The sequence below is a fragment of the Corella eumyota genome, chromosome 6 (assembly GCF_963082875.1).
Source record: "Corella eumyota chromosome 6, kaCorEumy4.1, whole genome shotgun sequence".
NCBI lineage: Eukaryota > Metazoa > Chordata > Ascidiacea > Phlebobranchia > Corellidae > Corella > Corella eumyota.
Window position 1 is genome coordinate 4,011,250 of NC_137495.1, and position 19,296 is coordinate 4,030,545.

Consider the following 19,296-nt stretch of genomic DNA (forward strand, 5'->3'; position numbering starts at 1 on the left):
TAATTTGTCATCTACTCCTAACTACCTGAAATTGGTTCATCTCTAATACCACTTCCAGTGTTCATAACAAAATTAATAGCATTAAAGGAGACGTTTATATTACCGGTTTTTGGTACATTCTCAAGATCTTAGAAACAATAAAAACAAGTTAGAAAAAATTTACAATTAAATTAAACATGAACTTTCTTCAAGATTTTACAAAAAATACATAGCCAACCACACTGTAATTTTATAAAAAAATTCAACTATCAATAAAAAGGATAAATTGATAAAACTACAAAAATATAAAAGTATCATTAGTAATAACCTGTTTTGGTTCCACTGATAATTCTGTATACTCTGTTAGCCCAAGGACCTCCTTTTCCATTATTTTTGCAAGCAATTGAAGGACCCCATTTATTGTATGTGTTCAGTGCTGTTGCAGAACTGGCACACCAACCACCAGCCTAAAAAATAGAAAAAACAATATTAATAAAAAAAGTCTATTTGAAAAAATATATATTACTACTAAAACAGCAATTTTACTTGTATTGCAAATACAGTATATCCACGAGAATAAGCCAAAGCTGCACACTTTCGAATAGCCTGTTTACGAGTGGTGTAACCAACTTGTAATAAGTAACTAGATCCTTCCATTGTAGGAATAGCTCTGTTGCCAGTATCTCTCCAGCAACCCATGTTATCAAATGTAACTACACAAAATGTTTTGTAATAACAGGAAATTTAAGGCTAAAATAATTTTTTTTAAATGCTATACTTTGAATAGTTTGAGGTGTAGTGTATCCAAAATTTGTCAGATAATCAGTTCCATTTACTGTTACATTTATATCTTTAGTAATTTCACTATCTGGGCGACCTAAAAAAAAGTAAAATTTTGTTTAACTTTAAAAATGTTTTGCAAAAGAATTAAGCGTGTTTTAAAGTTCTCAGAAGTTGAATATGATGCAAAAATATTTTACCAGTTCCACTTAGAATTTGATAAACTTGATTAGCTAGAGGACCTCCTTTTCCATTTGCAGCACAAGCACTCGAACCTCCGTATTTTTTATAAGTTGAAAGTGCATTGAAAGAACCAGCACACCAACCTCCAGCCTAAAAAGCATTATTTTAAAATTAATTAATTCTATTAGTAGTATTGGATAAAAAATAAAACATTTAATAAAATAACAGTACCTGCACAGCAAAAGTAGTAAAATTTCGTAAGTAAGCAACAGCTGCACACTTAATAATTGCATCAGTTCTTGTTGTGTAACCTCCAGTTAACAAATATGTTTCTGATTCCAATGTTGGAATTGCCCTTAGAGTTGTTTTGTCTTTCCAACAACCCAGATTAGTGTACTTCACTAAAAATATAGATTTGATGATAAATTAATTATTCAGTTTAAGTTTTAATTAGTTTTTTACCTGATATAGATGAGCTGTTTACTTGGCCAGTATTTGTTACTAAAAGTTTACTGTTAAACGAAACGTCAATGTCACCAGCTAATACTACAGCATCATATTGTTCATCTAAATAACAATTTATAAGAATTTTGTAAAATATTAAAATATACATTTGTAATTCAGCAAGTTTTTTGATGCGCATTACATACCTGTTAACGATCCACTAATAATTCTGTAAACTCTGTTAGCGTAAGGACCTCCTTTTCCATTATTCTTGCAAGCAATTGAACCTCCCCATTTGTTGTAAGTATCCAGTGCTGTTGCAGAACTGGCACACCAACCACCAGCCTAAATGATATAAATATAATTTATAATAAAATATCCATCTAATTTAAAAAAAAACTTTTAAAAACTTATATATTAATGTAACAATATTAACAATAATTTACCTGTATTGCAAATACAGTATAACCACGAGAGTAAGCAAGTGCAGCACATTTTATAATAGCTTGTGTTCGTGTTGTGTATACACCATTCAATAAGTAACTAGATCCTTCCATTGTAGGAATAGCTCTGTTAGCAGTATCTCTCCAGCAACCCATGTTTGTATATGTTACTAAAACACAACATTTTTTAATAGCATTTCCAAGATTTGAAAAACCAAACAGGAACACAGATCAACTAGTTTAAAAACTAAATCTTACCTTTCATTGTTTGGGATGTAGTAAATCCTGCATCAGTAATATGTTTTGTTCCATTCACTGTAACATCTATACCTTGTGTTGTCTTAGATTCTGATCGACCTAAAAATAATAATAACTCCAAATAAAGTTCCCAATATGCTTTAAGCGCACCTAACAATATTCAATCCAATTAAATTTCCAACCTTCTCCAGTAATAATTTGATAAACTTTATTAGCTAGAGGACCCCCTTTTCCATTTCCAACGCAAGCACTTGAACCTCCATATTTCTTATAAGTTGAAAGTGCGTTGACAGAACCAGCACACCAACCTCCAGCCTAAAAAAAAAATAAACCATTTAAGAAAAATTAAAACAATGTTTTCCTTATAAGAAGAAAAAAAATAAAAACAATTAACAAATTTAAAGAAGTTTTACTTGAACTGCAAAAGCAGGGAATTTTCTTAAATATGCAACTGCTGCACATTTAGTAATCGCATCAGTTCTTGTTGTGTAACCTCCAGTTAACAAATATGTTTCTGATTCCAATGTTGGAATTGCCCTTGGAATTTGGTCTTTCCAACAACCAATATCAGAGTAAGTTACTGTAAGAAATTTTACATTTACAAATAAATTTAAATTACGAGCATACAGCTATAAAATTGAAATACGCTAAACAAAGTGATTTTTACCTGTTATTGGTCTACTATTGGTGTCACCAGTGTTTGTTACAAAATCACTGTCAAATGTAACACTAATACTGCTGGTTATAGGTAAAATTTCAAGATCTAATAAAAAAACAACATGTCATTATTCTTTTTTACATTATTGTATTCTTATTGTGAAAAGTTTGACTACATGTCTTAGGCACAAATGAGTTTTATTCAAAGACGGAAAAAAAGTGAAGGATCAAACCCAAGAATTCATGTTTTAACAGTATAAACTTATTACAATTTTTAAATAAATATCAGTTAAAAATTTTCACCTGATCTGTAACCACTGTGAATTTCATACACCCTGTTTGCCCAGGGACCTCCTTTGCCAGTTTTTGTGCAAGCTGTTGAAGGACCATATTTAGAATAAGTGTCTTGTGCTGTTGCAGAGCTGGCACACCTACCACCATTCTGAAAATAAAAATCTTTTAAAAGGCTATTCACCAAAAATTAAAAGTTAATTTTTAAAAACAAAATAATATAAAAAAAACACTAGTAATAAAATAGAAGGTACTTGAATAGCAAACACAGAATATCCAAGGGAATAAGCCAGAACAGCACATTTTAATACAGCTTTTTTGCGATTGCTGTAACCTCCATTTAAAATAGAGTTTTTGCCCTCCAAAGTAGAAATAGCTCTAGTAGAAGTATCTCTCCAACATCCAAGATTAGAATACACAACTTAAAAACGTGAATAAAACAAAATTTAAATATCGAAAATCATGCAAAAAAGTATTTTTGACAAAAGACCTAATACAACTATTTGAAGCTTTGATTATTAATTAATAAGCATTGTTTTTGAAAGGGTTTGTTTAATTAAAATTGTTTTATTTAATGTATTGGTACCATGAATAGTGATAGGTCTAGCATCACCATCACTTGTAATATAATTCGTTCCATTCACAGTTACATTTAGTTGCCTGGATATAAAACTTTTTGGGCGACCTGCAAAATATAAATTAAACATAAATTGAGTGTTTACATCAAAACACACACGATGTTAAAATGAATGCAAAATTACCTGTTCCACTTAGAATTTGATAAACTCTGTTAGCTAGAGCACCTCCTTTTCCGTTTTCTAAACAAGCAGTGGAACCTCCATATTTCTTATAAGTAGAAAGTCCATCTGCAGAACCAGCACACCAACCTCCAGCCTAAGAACCATCATGTGTTTTACATTTAAATAAGTATAGTAAATGTGCTACAACCCAAATAGAATATAATTACTTGAACTGCAAATGTTGTGTAATTTTTCAAATAAGCAACTGCTGCACATTTAATAATTGCATCAGTTCTTGTTGTGTAACCTCCAGTTAATAAATAGTTTGCTGATTCCAATGTTGGAATTGCCCTTGGAGTTGTTTTGTCTTTCCAACAACCCAAATTAGTGTAAGTTACTATAAAAAAACAATTTGAAATTTAATAAATTGATAAAAGATCGAGCCTGGCAAAAATTATTTAACACAAAACCCCTAACTACCTGAAATTGGTTCATTTCTAATATCACTTCCAGTGTTCATAACAAAATCATTGGCATTAAAGGAGACGTTTATATTACCAGTTGTTGGTAAATTTGCAAAATCTTAAAAAAAAAAAAATTGATTATAAAATAATCACTATCAAATAATAAATAAAATATAAACTATTTGTAAATGCAAGGCACTAAATTAAAATAAAGTACTGTTAAACTATAATTTTCTTAATACAAAAGAAAGGAAAATGTAATGTGCAACTATTAACAAAAAGGGTAATCTAAAAACATAACAAAGGTTTGAAAGAATTATCAACAACAACAACCTGATTTTGATCCACTTATAATTTTGTAAACTCTATTTGCCCAAAGACCTCCTTTTCCATTATTTTTACATGCAGCTGAAATTCCATATTTGTTAAAAGTTTCAAGTGCTGTTGCAGAACTGGCACACCAACCACCATTCTGATTAAATTAAAAATGTTGTATGTAATATATTTAATAACCTTTAAAAAATTTAATATTTGTTGACAAAATAATTGTAAAAACAAATTACATTTACCTGTAATGCAAAAACAGTATAACCACGAGAGTAAGCAAGTGCAGCACATTTTGTTATGGCCTGTGTTCGTGTTGTGTATGCACCATTCAATAAGTAACTCGATCCTTCCATTGTAGGAATAGCTCTGTTGCCAGTATCTCTCCAGCAACCCATGTTCTCATAAGTAACTAAATCAATTATAAAAACCGATAAGAAAATTTTAAAATTATTAAAATAAGACATGGAAAATACAATAGCCAATGTGACATACATACCTTGAATAGTTTGAGGTGTAGTGTATCCAAAATTTGTCAGATAATCAGTTCCATTTACTGTTACATTTATATCTTTAGTAATTTCACTATCTGGGCGACCTAAAGCAATTTAAATTAAATATTTAAGTATTTTTTTAAAAAGTTATTCAGAAAAAAAAATTAAATTAAGGCACATGTAAAATAATTTTAACTAATTAAAATATTTCAAATGTGACTGAATAGTTACTTTTTTTAAAAAATCGAATTATTTGTTGTTAATTATATATTTCTTACCAGTTCCACTTAGAATTTGATAAACTCTGTTAGCTAGAGCACCTCCTTTTCCATTTTCTAAACAAGCAGTCGAACCTCCATATTTCTTATAAGTAGAAAGTCCGTCAATAGAACCAGCACACCAACCTCCAGCCTATAAGCAAAACAATAAAACTAAATAAAAATAAGTTACAAGACTTGTGTCAATTATAATACAACTTTAATATAGAATATATTTACTTGAACTGCAAATACTGTGTAATTTCTCAAATAAGCAACTGCTGCACATTTAATAACTGCATCAGTTCTTGTTGTGTAACCTCCAGTTAATAAATAATTTGCTGATTCCAATGTTGCAATTGCCCTTGGGGTAGTTTGGTCTTTCCAACAACCCAAATTAGTGTATTGTACTGTAGAAAATTAGTTTAAAATTTAAACACATAATAAAATTTTACCCTAGCAAATTTTAATTTGTCATCTACTCCTAACTACCTGAAATTGGTTCATCTCTTAGATCACTTCCAGTGTTCATAACAAAATTAATAGCATTAAAGGAGACGTTTATATTACCAGTTGTTGGTAAATTATTAAGATCTAGAAATAAGAAATATAGGTTGTGAAATATACACTATAAATAAAAACATTGTTTAAGATTTTAGCAAAAAACATAGTCAACAGATTAGCAAGCGATATTTTTTTATAATTTTTTAAAAAAGTTAATTTTTATAATTTTTTTGAAAAAGTTAATTTTTATTTTTGTTTATATATTGTTTTAAAAATTATAGAATGCAATTATAACGAATGTACAAAGGTATTATTATCAATAACCTGCTTTTGATCCACTTATAATTTTGTAAACTCTATTTGCCCAAGGACCTCCTTTTCCATTCTTTTTACATGCAGCTGAAATTCCATATTTGTTAAAAGTTTCAAGTGCTGTTGCAGAACTGGCACACCAACCACCATCCTTATAAATTTAACAAAAATAGTTATATGTAACATAATAAATAGCTTTCAGAATGTTGTATTTGTTGTTTACAAAAACTATATAATTTAATCGTATTAACTTGTAATGCAAATACAGTATAACCACGAGAGTAAGCTAAAGCTGCACATTTTCTAATGGCCTGTTTCCTTGTTGCAAATGCACCATTTAACAAATAACTTGATCCTTCCATTGTAGGAATAGCTCTGTTACCAGTATCTCTCCAGCAACCCATGTTATCAAATGTAACTAAAACACAAAAAAACAAATAAATTAAACATTGAAATTGAAACAAATTTAAAAAAGTTTAGAATAGATATAAAGAATTGTTTAAAACAGCAAATTTAATATACCTTGAATAGTTTGAGGTGTAGTGTATCCAAAATTTGTCAGATAATCAGTCGCATTTACTGTTACATTTATATCTTTAGTAATTTCACTATCTGGGCGACCTAAACGAAGTAAAAGAAATTCTTTAAGTAACTGTTTTAATTTTTATCCAAAAAATAATTTTGATTTAGGTATTTGTAAATAAGTTTTAACACAGTTAAAATATTTGAGGTTTGATCTATAAGATATTGTTTTATATATTCTAATTATTTATTGTTTAACTATCTATTTCATACCAGTTCCACTTAAAATTTGATACACTCTGTTAGCTAGAGCACCTCCTTTTCCATTTTCTAAACAAGCAGTTGAACCTCCATATTTCTTATAAGTTGAAAGTCCATCAATAGAACCGGCACACCAACCTCCAGCCTTAAAACACATATTTTAGTAAAAATATAAAGTTTGTAAAAGTTTTAAATAACCCTCCAAACATAATATATTTACTTGAACTGCAAATACTGTGTAATTCCTCAAATAAGCAACTGCTGCACATTTAATAATTGCATCAGTTCTTGTTGTGTAACCTCCAGTTAATAAATAATTTGCTGATTCTAATGTTGCAATTGCCCTTGGAGTAGTTTGGTCTTTCCAACAACCCAAATTAGTGTATGTAACTGTAGAGAAATAGTTCAAATTTAAACAATTGATAAAAGTTTTCCTAAAATGTTATTTAACAAATACTCCTAACTACCTGAACTCGTTTCATCTGTAAGACCACTTCCAGTGTTCATAACAAAATTCATAGCATTAAAAGTGATGTCAATATCACCAGTTGTTGGTAAATTTTGAAGTTCTTTAAAAAAATGAAATTATAAAACATTATGTCAAATATTAAAATTTATAGAACTATATTAATTTTAAAATGTTTTTTATTAATAACATATAACATAAATTAATTAGGTAATAGATTAAAACTGTATGTTTTAAAATTTTAAATACATTTTGGGGACATTTTATTAGTGATATAAAAAAAAATTATTACCCATTTTTGTTCCACCGAGAATTCTATAAACTCTGTTAGCGTAAGGACCTCCTTTTCCATTATTCGTGCAAGCAGTTGAAGGACCCCATTTATTGTATGTGTCCAGTGCTGTTGCAGAACTAGCACACCAACCACCAGCCTAAAAAAAATTGGTAATAAAAAATGTATTTAAAAGAATATATTACCATTAAAGCAGAAATTTTACCTGTATTGCAAATACAGTATAACCACGCGAATACGCTAAAGCTGCACATTTTCTAATAGCCTGTTTTCGTGTTGTGTATACACCATTTAATAAGTAACTTGATCCTTCCATTGTAGGAATAGCTCTGTTAGCAGTATCTCTCCAGCAACCCATGTTATTAAATGTAACTACATGAAAAGTAGGCTTGTATTAACACAAATAAATGGAAATTTTAGGTTAAAAAGATCCAATATAATTTTTTACCTTGAATAGTTTGAGGTGTAGTGTACCCAGAATTTGTTAAATAATCAGTTCCATTTACTGTTACGTTTATACTTCTAGTAATTTCACTATCAGGGCGACCTAAAATAATTTTGATTAATTTTTTGAGGTGATAACCTTAGTAACTTTATTGCAAAACTACTTACCAGTTCCACTAATAATTTGATACACTCTGTTAGCTAGAGGACCTCCTTTTCCATTTCCAACACAAGCACTCGAACCTCCGTATTTCTTATAAGATGAAAGGCCATTAAAAGAACCAGCACACCAACCTCCAGCCTAAAAAGAAATAGTTTGCAAAATAATCAATTTTATTGTCAATATTAGGTTTAAAAGATCAAACATTCATTAGAACTAAATTACCTGAACAGAAAATGCAGTAAAATTTCTTAAGTAAGCAACTGTTGCACATTTAATAATTGCATCAGTTCTTGTTGTGTAACCTCCAGTTAACAAATAAGTTTCTGATTCCAATGTTGCAATTGCCCTTGGAGTTGTTTGGTCTTTCCAACAACCCAAATCAGTGTATGTCACTATAGAAAAATACACAAAAATATAAAATTTAGTTAAGTTTACATTTTTACAAAAAATTAAAAACAGCAATAACCTGAAATTGTCTCATCTCTTATACCACTTCCAGTGTTAATAACAAAATTCCTTGCATTAAAGGAGACCTCAATATCACCAGTTGTTGGTAAATTTTCAAGGTCTTAAAAAGAAATCAGTTTTAATATTATATCATGCAATATTAGAGATTAAATAATCAAACCTGTTTTTGTTCCACTGATAATTTTGTAAACTCTATTTGCCCAAGGACCTCCTTTTCCATTCTTTTTACATGCAGCTGAAATTCCATATTTGTTAAAAGTTTCAAGTGCAGTTGCAGAACTGGCACACCAACCACCATTCTGATTAAATTAAAAATGTTGTATGTAATATATTAAATAACCTTCATAAAATTCAAAATTTTTGAGAAAATAATTGTTAAAACAAATTACATTTACCTGTAATGCAAATACAGTATAACCACGAGAGTAAGCAAGTGCAGCACATTTTGTTATGGCCTGTGTTCGTGTTGTGTATGCACCATTCAATAAGTAACTCGATCCTTCCATTGTAGGAATAGCTCTGTTGCCAGTATCTCTCCAGCAACCCATGTTCTCATAAGTAACTTAATCAAATATAAAAAACATTAAAATGAATATTAAAACTAATTTAAAAAAGTTAAAATTAGACATGGAAAATATGATAGCCAATATAACTTACCTTGAATAGTTTGAGGTGTAGTGTCCCCTAAATTGGTTACATAATCAGTTCCATTTACTGTTACATTTATATCTTTGGTAATTTCACTGTCTGGACGACCTAAATTAATTTTTAAAAAAATATTTTTTTTAAATTTAGGCACATATAATATAATTTCAACAAATTAAAATATTTTAAATGTGACTGAATAGTTGCTTTTTTTTTTAAATCGAATTATTTGTTGTTAATTACATGTTTCTTACCAGTTCCACTTAGAATTTGATAAACTCTGTTAGCTAGAGCACCTCCTTTTCCATTTTCCAAACAAGCAGTTGAACCTCCATATTTTTTATAAGTTGAAAGTCCATCAATAGAACCAGCACACCAACCTCCAGCCTAAATACATGTATATAATTTAAATCTAAATTTGGTAAAGGTTTTTATGTAAAACAGAACATGATATATTTACTTGAACTGCAAATACTGTGTAATTTCTTAAGTAAGCAACAGCTGCACACTTAATAATTGCATCAGTTCTTGTTGTGTAACCTCCAGTTAATAAATAATTTGCTGATTCTAATGTTGCAACTGCCCTTGAAGTAGTTTGGTCTTTCCAACAACCCAAATTAGTGTATGTAACTGTAGAGAAATAGTTCAAATTTGAACAATTGATAAAAGTTTTCCTAAAATGTTATTTAACAAATACTCCTAACTACCTGAAATCGTTTCATCTGTAAGACCACTTCCAGTGTTCATAACAAAATTCATAGCATTAAAAGTGATGTCAATATCACCAGTTGTTGGTAAATTTTGAAGTTCTTTAAAAAAAAGCAATTATAACACATTATGTCAAATAGTAAAATTCATTGAACTATATTAATTTAAAAATGTTTTTTATTTATAATATATAACATAAATTAATTAAGTAATACATTAAAACTGTATGTTTCAAAATTTTAAATACATTTTGGGGACATTTTATTAGCAATATGAAATAATAATATTACCTGTTTTTGTTCCACTGAGAATTCTGTAAACTCTGCTAGCCCCAGGACCTCCTTTTCCATTATTCCTGCAAGCATTTGTAGGACCCCATTTATTGTATGTGTCCAGTGCTGTTGCAGAACTAGCACACCAACCACCAGCCTAAAAAAACAATAGTAAAAAAATGTATTTAAAAGAATATATTACTATTAAAGCAGAAATTTTACCTGTATTGCAAATACAGTATAACCACGAGAGTAAGCAAGTGCAGCACATTTTGTTATGGCCTGTGTTCGTGTTGTGTATGCACCATTCAATAAGTAACTAGATCCTTCCATTGTAGGAATAGCTCTGTTGCCAGTATCTCTCCAGCAACCCATGTTATCAAATGTAACTACATGAAAAGTAGGCATGTATTAACACAAATAAACGCAAATTTTAGGTTAAAAAGACCCAATAAAAATTCTTACCTTGAATAGTTTGAGGTGTTGTGTACCCAGAATTTGTTAAATAATCAGTTCCATTAACTGTTACATTTATATTTCTAGTAATTTCACTATCAGGGCGACCTAAAATAATTTCGATTAATTATTTGAGATGATAACCTTAATAACTTTATTGCAAAACTACTTACCAGTTCCACTTAGAATTTGATACACTCTATTAGCTCCAGGACCTCCTTTTCCATTTCCAACACAAGCACTCGAACCTCCGTACTTCTTATAAGTTGAGAGTGCATTGAAAGAACCAGCACACCAACCTCCAGCCTAAAAAGAAATAGTTTGCAAATTAATCAATTTTATTGTCAATATTAGGTTTAAAAGATCAAACATTCATTAGAACTAAATTACCTGAACAGAAAATGCAGTAAAATTTCTCAAGTAAGCAACTGTTGCACATTTAATAAGTGCATTAGTTCTTGTTGTGTAACCTCCAGTTAACAAATAAGTTTCTGATTCCAATGTTGGAATTGCTCTTGGAGTTGTTAAGTCTTTCCAACAACCCAAATCAGTGTATGTTACTATAAAGATAAACAATTACAATTGGCTAGAACTATTGTTAAAATATATAATTAAGATTTTTATAACATTCTCGTTACAATTCAGAGTAAGTAACTAGAAAAAAAAAAGTTTAGTTGTGTTGTCTTATATATATATTAAGACTTAAAAGAAATTTTTTTGTATATATCTTTATCCTCGATGTGGTAAAGTCGAATGCGCGACTTAAACATAGAGTAACTTCAGTTACTCGAACCCAGTCTCGAGTTGTGGCAATTTGGGATATTATAGTTGTGGCAATTTAAAATATTATATAGATTATAATTGCCCTGTAATTTTGCTGCTGATTAAGTTCTGGCTCAGCAGAAGTTCATACCGTTTATAGCGCCTTACTCAAGGGCGCTAAAGCATAAGAGCAGTGGGGATTAAACCCACAACTTCATGTGTGGTGTAGCAAGTGTTCTTACTACTACACGACGCTATCGGCTAAAATTAAACATACATGCGTTATTTAAGAGCATTAAAATACCAAAGTTAATTTTTGTGCACTATAAAGAAACAATGAGTAAATATTTGTTTCAAACAAATCATAACAATTTTAAAAAGGATATGCAATCAACTTTTACAAATAAAATAAAAATAAAAAAATATCCAATACCTGAAATTGCTTGACCCGTTACAGAACCAGTGTTAGTTATAAAATTCTTATTATTGAACTTTACATTTAGACTACCAGTTTTTACGGGAATTTGTAAATCTGCAAAATCAATGTTTTTACATAATATTAAAAAAGTTTAATTAATTTTTAGTACAAGCAAAATAACATAGATTTAAACCTGTTCTTGAGCCACGAAGAATTTTGTATACTCTGTTCGCATAAGGACCTCCTTCTCCATTATCTTTACAAGCAGTTGAAGCACCATACTTGTTAAAAGTGTCCTGTGATGTTTCAGTACTTGCACACCAACCACCATTCTAATATAAAAAAAGATTTTTAATTTTAGAACAAGATTTTTTTTAAATTACTGTATTAATTTATTACCTGTAATGCAAATACAGAAAACCCTCGAGAGTAAGCAAGTACAGCACATTTTAGAATAGCCTGTTTTCTCGTTGTGTATACACCATTCAATAGGTAGCTTGTATCTTCCATTGTAGGAATAGCTCTGTTACTAGTATCTTTCCAACAACCGATGTTCTCAAAGGTTACTAATGTAAATTATTCCAAATAATAAAAAAAATTCTAAGAATTTATAGTTTATCTAAATTTGTTTATAAAAAGTGAAAATACCTTCTATAGACTGTGGTGTTACAAAACCAATATCTGAGATATCATTTCCGATGTCCACTGTCACATTTAAATCTTGTGTAATGCCACCATCTGATTTACCTAATATAAACAGGTTGAATTAATACCCACATACAAATTAACATAAAAACAATGTTAAAACTACTACTTTTATCATACTATGATATCATGTAAATCAGCAGTTGAATTAATTTATTTTTAAATTAAAAATTTTTTATATTTTATTACGGTACTGTGGAAAATGTATTTAAGTGGTGTAGTGGTAAGAACACTTGCTACACCACACATGAGGTCATGAGTTCAATCCCCATTGCTCTCATACTGTGGCACTCTTGAGTTAGGCGCTATAAACGGTATGAACTCCTGAGCCAGCATCTAATCAGCAGTATAATTTCCAAGCAATTATAATCTATATAATATCCCAAACAGCTAAACTCAACTTGAGACTGGGGCGGAGTAACTGATGGAACTCTATGTTTAGGTCGCGCATCCAACCTTCCCACATCAAGGATAAAGAATTATACAAAAAAAAGTGTAAAACAGTCAAATAGAAGATAGTTATTTTAAATCTTTTTTACCAGATCCACCAAGTATTTCGTACACTCTGTTTGCAGAGGGGCCACCTTTTCCTTCTCCAACACAAGCACTTGAGCCTCCATATTGTTTATATGTGTTACCTGCATCTGCAGAGCTTGAACATAAACCACCATTCTAAAAAATTCAATTATTGAAAATTAAAATATAATCGTAAAAAAATTGAACAAGTGTCAAACATCAATTAAAATTTTACTAACATCTATTCAATCACAAATTTAAATTAAATATTTGCCTAAGATTAAAAAACAATAACTAAATTATTAACTCTACCTCCAATGCAAAATAAGTGAAGTTCTTCATGTAAGCTGTAGCAGCACATTTGTTAATGGCATCAGTTCGAGTTAGGTAACTCCCTGTCAATAAATAATTAGAAGCCTCGATTGAAGGAACTGATCTCGCTCCAGCATTTACCCAACAACCTCGATTCGTATAAGTGACTATAACAATTATTTTTAAACATATTATAACAAAGTTAGTATTGCTTAACAGTTGTTTAGTTATAAGTTTGTAGTTTGTAAAGGCCATCTATGTAAAACAAGCTTAAAAACGCATGTATGTTTAATTTCAAGAAATAAAAAGTAAGTTTATTTTTATTAAAAATAAATATCTTACCCTCAGTAGAAACAAATCCTATTGGATCGACATTTGAAATATATTTGAGGGCATTTATTGAAACATTTAAATATCCTGTGATGTTCTGTTGTTGTATTTCTATAAAAAAAAATTTTGGTATACATCAAATTTTTGCAACTTGGATACTTTATAATATTTACATATTAAAATTTGATTTACCTTCCTTTGATGCATTTAATATTTTGTAAACTCTGCTTGCCCAGGGACCACCTTTTCCATTATATTTACATGAATTAGAGGGACCATATTTAGAATAAGTGTCTTGTGCAGTAGAATCGCTAGCACACCAACCACCATCCTAATCAATTTTTTTCCAGTATTACCAAGAAAATGAATCCAAATGTAAAAAATTCTGAAAAAATATTACCTGCACTGCAAACACTTGATATCCGCGAGAAAATGCTACAACAGCACATTTCAACACTGCATCAACCCTTGTTGTAAAAGTGTCATCTAACAAATAAGATGTTTTTTCCATCGTCTTGATTGCTCTCACACCTTCATCCCTCCAACATCTCCAGTTACTGTAGGTGACTGTTAAAACAATTAGCTTTTGGACAAAGTATAAAACACAATAAATAAAAATTTAGCCAATTCATTTTCAATCACAATTTTGAACCCTTTTAAGTTTTACCCCCTCTCCCCCCTCAAAAATAGTTTACTATTATGTTAAGAAAATACTTTTTATGTTGTATGTGTTAACAAATCCAGATTTTGATAGAGTTCCATCATCAGCAAAAGTAACATTCATTGTTCTTGGAATTGCATTGACAGGCAAGCCTGTTAAATAACAATATAATGATCAATTACCTTTCTAGTTATTGAGTTATTAATGTATAATTTTATTTGTAAATTATGCTTGTTTTAAGCAATGCAGGATATCTTTTACTTAGTATTTAAAACAACCAAGTATTTATTATTAAACCTTTTCCACCAACTATTTTGTACACTCTGTTTGCCGAAGGACCCCCTTTCCCACTTCCAGTACAAGCACTTGAGCCCCCATAATCATCGTAAGTGTCAACAGCATCAACAGAACTGGAACACAAACCTCCACCCTAGACATAAATGAGATACCACTTATTGTGCTCTATATGTCATGTGGTTATTTAAAAGTCTATTATAATCATCAATGAAGTAAATAAAAAAATAAAGGCAAACCTGAAGACCAAAAACAGTGTAATTTCTCATATAAGCAACAACAGCACATTTTATGATTGCATCAGTTCTGGTCAAATAATTTCCAGTTAACAAATAAACTGTATTTTCCATGGAAGGCATTGTATGTACACCTGCTGAAGTCCAGCAGCCCACATCAAGAAATTCAACTAAATTTTACAAATTTGGTTAAAAAAAGTAAAAACGCTACATAAAAGTATTAGAAGAAAAACAATATCAAAAAAAACATTTTTTGTTTGTTATTATTCCGAATACAAGAATCTTACAAACCTTCCATAGTAGCATCTCTAATATCCCCAACATTATCAATCCAGTTGTTAACATTCAGTGTGAGATTAATACTCTTAGTTATTGGTTCATTTGGTCGTTCTGTCAAAAAATAAAAATAATGAAACTGACAATAACTTATAAATATTAGCCAATATTAAAGTTGTGTATATATATATATATAAAAACTCCAAAAATAAATACAATTTACAATACTGTATAAAAATAATTTAGCGTTATTTTAACTTGGTTTTGATAAATACCAGTTATTGACCCTTCCCCGACAAAAAGTTGGTAAACTTGATTTGCCCAAGGGCCTCCTTTACCACCAGTCCTACAATCTGTTGATTTCCCATATTTTTCATAATCATTAATAGCTGTCAATGAGCCTGCACACCATCCACCATCCTTAATTTATCACAAAATATTTAATAAAAATATTTTAACTTTGCTGATTAAAAAAATTAGATTTAAAAAAAAACTCAAGTAATCGTTCATTAATCAATTTACAAATTTTATGGAAAAAATGATTTACAAAAAATTTAAAAATATTAATTGATCAAACATATATACACTAACAAAATAGGTTGCTTTCCCTATTAACCTGAATAGCAAATGCAGTAAAGTTGCGAAGATATGCTGATACTGCACACTTAAGAATGGCGTCTTCTCGTAAAGCGTATGCTCCTTCTAATAAGTAATTAGTAGATTCCATTGTGGCTATTGCTCTGTTAGCTGTGTCTCTCCAACAACCTAATTCCTTGTAAGGTACTAAAACCAAAACAGTAATAAGATTTTAAATTTCAGCTTAAAATTTCTTTTACACAACAGCAAAAATATATGTGTAAACATAATCTCTACTGTAATAATAGGTTAAAATAATATTCTCTACTAAAACCTTAAGTTTTAATACCACAAAATACTTATATATATGGATAATTTTTATTAAACAATATACCCTCCACTTCAGCTTTAAGTACAAGGCCTTTTTTAGACAGTCCGCCATTTTGATTTAAAGTCACATTTAAAGAACCAAATACTGTGTCTGGTGGAAGAGTTGGTGCACTGGTTGATAAAACTTGATAAAAACGAAAAAAACATCAAAATTGAGTTTAAAATCAAATTACAAAAAATAAATTCATTTTACAGTTGAATTAGGAGAAAAATTTTCTCATGGCCTTTAACAGGTAACCTCTATAGATTTTATTGTGAAGTAAAAGCAAGATGAAAATTACCATCACATATAGTAATGCTCCTACCAACTGAGTCACATAGTATTTCCGAAAGTTAGATCTTTGTTTTAAAAGCTTAATTCCTAGTTAAAATGAAATAAACCAGAGTTTTAAATATTCATGAAATAAAAAACTTTACCTGCGTTAGTAGTTTCAGTCGTTTCACCCCCAGGACCTTGACCACAATTTTTAACAGCACTTGGAAAATTACATACTCCAATTGCAGGATCAAAAACAGTGCCAGGAGCACAAGGCCTTAAATACAATATCCCATTTCCACACTGCCAAAAATACACATCAACAACAAATAAATTTCATTTTTAATATAGTCTTATAAATTATAATTGCCTAACTAAAAAATGTGTTTTGCTAAAAAATACTTGAATAAAAAATATTTGAGGACAAAAAATAGACAGTCAACAAATTTTGTTAACACAAACCTGATAGAACCCAGGACAATAGCCAGGAACGACAAATGGATTTTTGTTTTGTGCCACTCCATTTTCATTGCACAAAGCTGTCAAATTTGAAAGTGTGTATTGTAAAATATAAAACTTTGTTTAAGACCATTAGTTGCAATAAAACAAAAGGTTAGTTTGACCAAATAGTTTAAATAAAGTTTATATTTACATACTAACTTAAAAATAGAAGTATATACATAAAGTAAAGTAACAAATAGTTCCAAAATAATATTTTATGACTATTTTAAATTTATATAAATATATAAGCATACATTTTTTTAATTTTTAAAACATATATTTCAACTCAAAAATTACCTTCTTGTAGTTCTGGAGTAATAGGAGGGGGTGAGGAAGACCTACCAACCGGTAAGGGTGCTGGTGCTATTGCTCGTCCTTGAGGAAGACTCCGTGGTGATTCAGGGGGTGAAGATTGGTCACCCCCAAAAACACGATTAGGCAATTCAGGGACTACCGGTGGACCATGACCGGGTCCAAAGTTACGCATTGGGGAGTTAGCAGGACCTCCATGACCAAGTTTTAACCCTCGCGAAGGAGGATTGCCAAAATTAGCAGGCCCTCCATGACCCAGTTTTAACCCGCCTGAGGGTGGATTGCCAGGCCCCCCATGACCCAGTTTTAACCCTCCTAAGGGGGTACTGCCCCGTCCCCCATGGCCCAGTTTTAACCCTCGAGAAGGAGGATTGCCAAAATTAGCAGGCTCCCCATGACCCAGTTTTAACCCTTCTGAGGGGGGATTGCCCTGTCCCCCATGACCCAGTTTTAACCCTCCTGAGGGAGGATTGCCAGTACCACCGTGACCCAGTTTCAACCCATGTGAGGGAGGATTGCCAAGACTACCTGGAGGTGGATGTGCAGCTCCAAAGTTTCGAAGAGAAGCCTGATGAACTCCACTGTGAGCAGGGGGATTTGAACCTATTAAATAAGTTTCATAATTTTAAACAATATCTAATTAAATTATTGGCTTATACCCTTTTTATTTTAAAAAGTAATTTCTGGAGATATACCTTTTGAAAATATAAGTGTATACCTAAAACATTAATTTGAAAAACTAGGTTTCGTACCCCCGTCTGTTCGAATTTTTTACGCATTCCTTTTTTCACTACCCGTTTAAATCAGCAGACGACGCGATTTAGTCATAAAAAATGTTGGCGCTTTTTTAAAACACATTTTTCTAGCGACCAAAATATTTGATGACGTTATTTTAAGTTATCCTTCATTGTTAAAATATTTTAATTACAACAAAATTTGCAAAAACACTTACATTATTTTACTTTTTAAAACTAACTTTCGAATTGTAAATCTTATCTACACTTACACTTTGTCTGGCAAGTTATGCGTTAAGGCCTGTTCACACGACAAGGTAACGTTGCGTTGCGCTGCGTTACGAACATTTACGGATTCTAGGAATTAACAAATACAAAATATCTACTAAAAGTATACCGATTACGAAATCCTGCGTAAATTTCGCTTCGGCTACAAAACTTTACGAAATCTTACGTAACTTACGCAAACTTTCGTACGTGTGAACGACTCTGTTCATTTCAAATAGTTGCAAAATCTTACACTACGTTACGTTGCGTTGCGTACGCCGTGTGAACGGGTCTTAAGTCTGTATATAATAAAGTTTAATAAACAAAGTTATTTCAAATGCATTTAAAAAACGTTTCTGGGGCGCAGGAACAATACGGAAAAAAATAGTTGTTGCGACCTTTCCATAAAGCGATTTAGTAATAACTGGGCCAGTGACAAATTATGCAATATGTAAGGCGGGCACTTTACCAGTTGAATTAAAACGTAACATGGCTCATCATTAGGAAAAAAAACTAGGAAACAGCACAATACATACCAGCAAGGGGTTGGCCACAATTTTTTACTTCATTCGGAAAATTGCAAACTCCGACTCTAGGATCAAAGACGGTGCCCGGAGCACAAGACTTCACAAAAAGTTGTCCATTGCCACACTATTAAAAAAAAACGTTAAAATTTTTATTTTGGTTAACATCACTTTAAAGTAACTATTCAAACTAAGGAAATTGTTATTTAGAAAAAAAGTTTGCTACAAACCTGATAAAAGTGCGAACAAACTCCGAGAATTGCGAATGGATTTTTACTTATTCCAATCCCGTTTTCTGTGCACAACTCTGAATAAACAAACAATTTAACATAGTTTATGTTTTGGTTTAGGTATTCGAATAAAATACTAAAACGTGAAACTAAGAACAGATTTGAAATA

At 30.6% G+C, this 19,296-nt stretch overlaps 2 protein-coding genes across 2 annotated transcripts in view; both read right to left on the bottom strand.

Moving 5' to 3' along the window:
- The window catches only part of LOC145755675 (uncharacterized), a 64,433-nt gene extending 49,572 nt beyond the window's left edge, over positions 1-14,861 (bottom strand). Inside the window, exons 1-54 of the mRNA XM_082571927.1 lie at positions 14,829-14,861; positions 14,585-14,683; positions 14,271-14,437; positions 14,063-14,201; positions 13,883-13,981; positions 13,541-13,707; positions 13,252-13,384; positions 12,656-12,754; positions 12,407-12,573; positions 12,201-12,339; positions 12,023-12,121; positions 11,218-11,387; positions 11,001-11,133; positions 10,837-10,935; positions 10,594-10,760; positions 10,390-10,528; positions 10,099-10,200; positions 9,852-10,021; positions 9,646-9,778; positions 9,404-9,502; positions 9,142-9,308; positions 8,907-9,045; positions 8,745-8,846; positions 8,501-8,670; positions 8,284-8,416; positions 8,120-8,218; positions 7,877-8,043; positions 7,672-7,810; positions 7,381-7,482; positions 7,134-7,303; positions 6,926-7,058; positions 6,653-6,751; positions 6,382-6,548; positions 6,143-6,281; positions 4,809-4,975; positions 4,573-4,711; positions 4,256-4,357; positions 4,003-4,172; positions 3,797-3,929; positions 3,622-3,720; positions 3,290-3,456; positions 3,048-3,186; positions 2,755-2,850; positions 2,501-2,667; positions 2,270-2,402; positions 2,088-2,186; positions 1,833-1,999; positions 1,593-1,731; positions 1,405-1,509; positions 1,174-1,343; positions 944-1,092; positions 526-688; positions 308-446; positions 26-127 (exon numbers count right to left, since the gene is read on the bottom strand). Of these exons, the coding sequence (XP_082428053.1) occupies positions 26-127; positions 308-446; positions 526-688; positions 944-1,092; positions 1,174-1,343; positions 1,405-1,509; positions 1,593-1,731; positions 1,833-1,999; positions 2,088-2,186; positions 2,270-2,402; positions 2,501-2,667; positions 2,755-2,850; positions 3,048-3,186; positions 3,290-3,456; positions 3,622-3,720; positions 3,797-3,929; positions 4,003-4,172; positions 4,256-4,357; positions 4,573-4,711; positions 4,809-4,975; positions 6,143-6,281; positions 6,382-6,548; positions 6,653-6,751; positions 6,926-7,058; positions 7,134-7,303; positions 7,381-7,482; positions 7,672-7,810; positions 7,877-8,043; positions 8,120-8,218; positions 8,284-8,416; positions 8,501-8,670; positions 8,745-8,846; positions 8,907-9,045; positions 9,142-9,308; positions 9,404-9,502; positions 9,646-9,778; positions 9,852-10,021; positions 10,099-10,200; positions 10,390-10,528; positions 10,594-10,760; positions 10,837-10,935; positions 11,001-11,133; positions 11,218-11,387; positions 12,023-12,121; positions 12,201-12,339; positions 12,407-12,573; positions 12,656-12,754; positions 13,252-13,384; positions 13,541-13,707; positions 13,883-13,981; positions 14,063-14,201; positions 14,271-14,437; positions 14,585-14,654 (7,162 nt within the window). The 5' untranslated portion in view covers positions 14,655-14,683; positions 14,829-14,861. The remainder of the gene's footprint in view (positions 1-25; positions 128-307; positions 447-525; positions 689-943; positions 1,093-1,173; positions 1,344-1,404; positions 1,510-1,592; positions 1,732-1,832; positions 2,000-2,087; positions 2,187-2,269; positions 2,403-2,500; positions 2,668-2,754; positions 2,851-3,047; positions 3,187-3,289; positions 3,457-3,621; positions 3,721-3,796; positions 3,930-4,002; positions 4,173-4,255; positions 4,358-4,572; positions 4,712-4,808; positions 4,976-6,142; positions 6,282-6,381; positions 6,549-6,652; positions 6,752-6,925; positions 7,059-7,133; positions 7,304-7,380; positions 7,483-7,671; positions 7,811-7,876; positions 8,044-8,119; positions 8,219-8,283; positions 8,417-8,500; positions 8,671-8,744; positions 8,847-8,906; positions 9,046-9,141; positions 9,309-9,403; positions 9,503-9,645; positions 9,779-9,851; positions 10,022-10,098; positions 10,201-10,389; positions 10,529-10,593; positions 10,761-10,836; positions 10,936-11,000; positions 11,134-11,217; positions 11,388-12,022; positions 12,122-12,200; positions 12,340-12,406; positions 12,574-12,655; positions 12,755-13,251; positions 13,385-13,540; positions 13,708-13,882; positions 13,982-14,062; positions 14,202-14,270; positions 14,438-14,584; positions 14,684-14,828) is intronic.
- On the bottom strand, positions 5,037-5,846 carry LOC145755205 (uncharacterized; the record flags this gene model as incomplete). The annotated part of the gene is made up of 4 exons (XM_082571434.1): positions 5,807-5,846; positions 5,555-5,724; positions 5,336-5,468; positions 5,037-5,161 (listed from the first exon to the last, which is right to left on the bottom strand). Coding segments are annotated over exons 1-4 (468 nt in total), but the record flags the coding sequence as incomplete, so codon positions are not given.
- Positions 14,862-19,296: the final 4,435 nt, after the last annotated feature.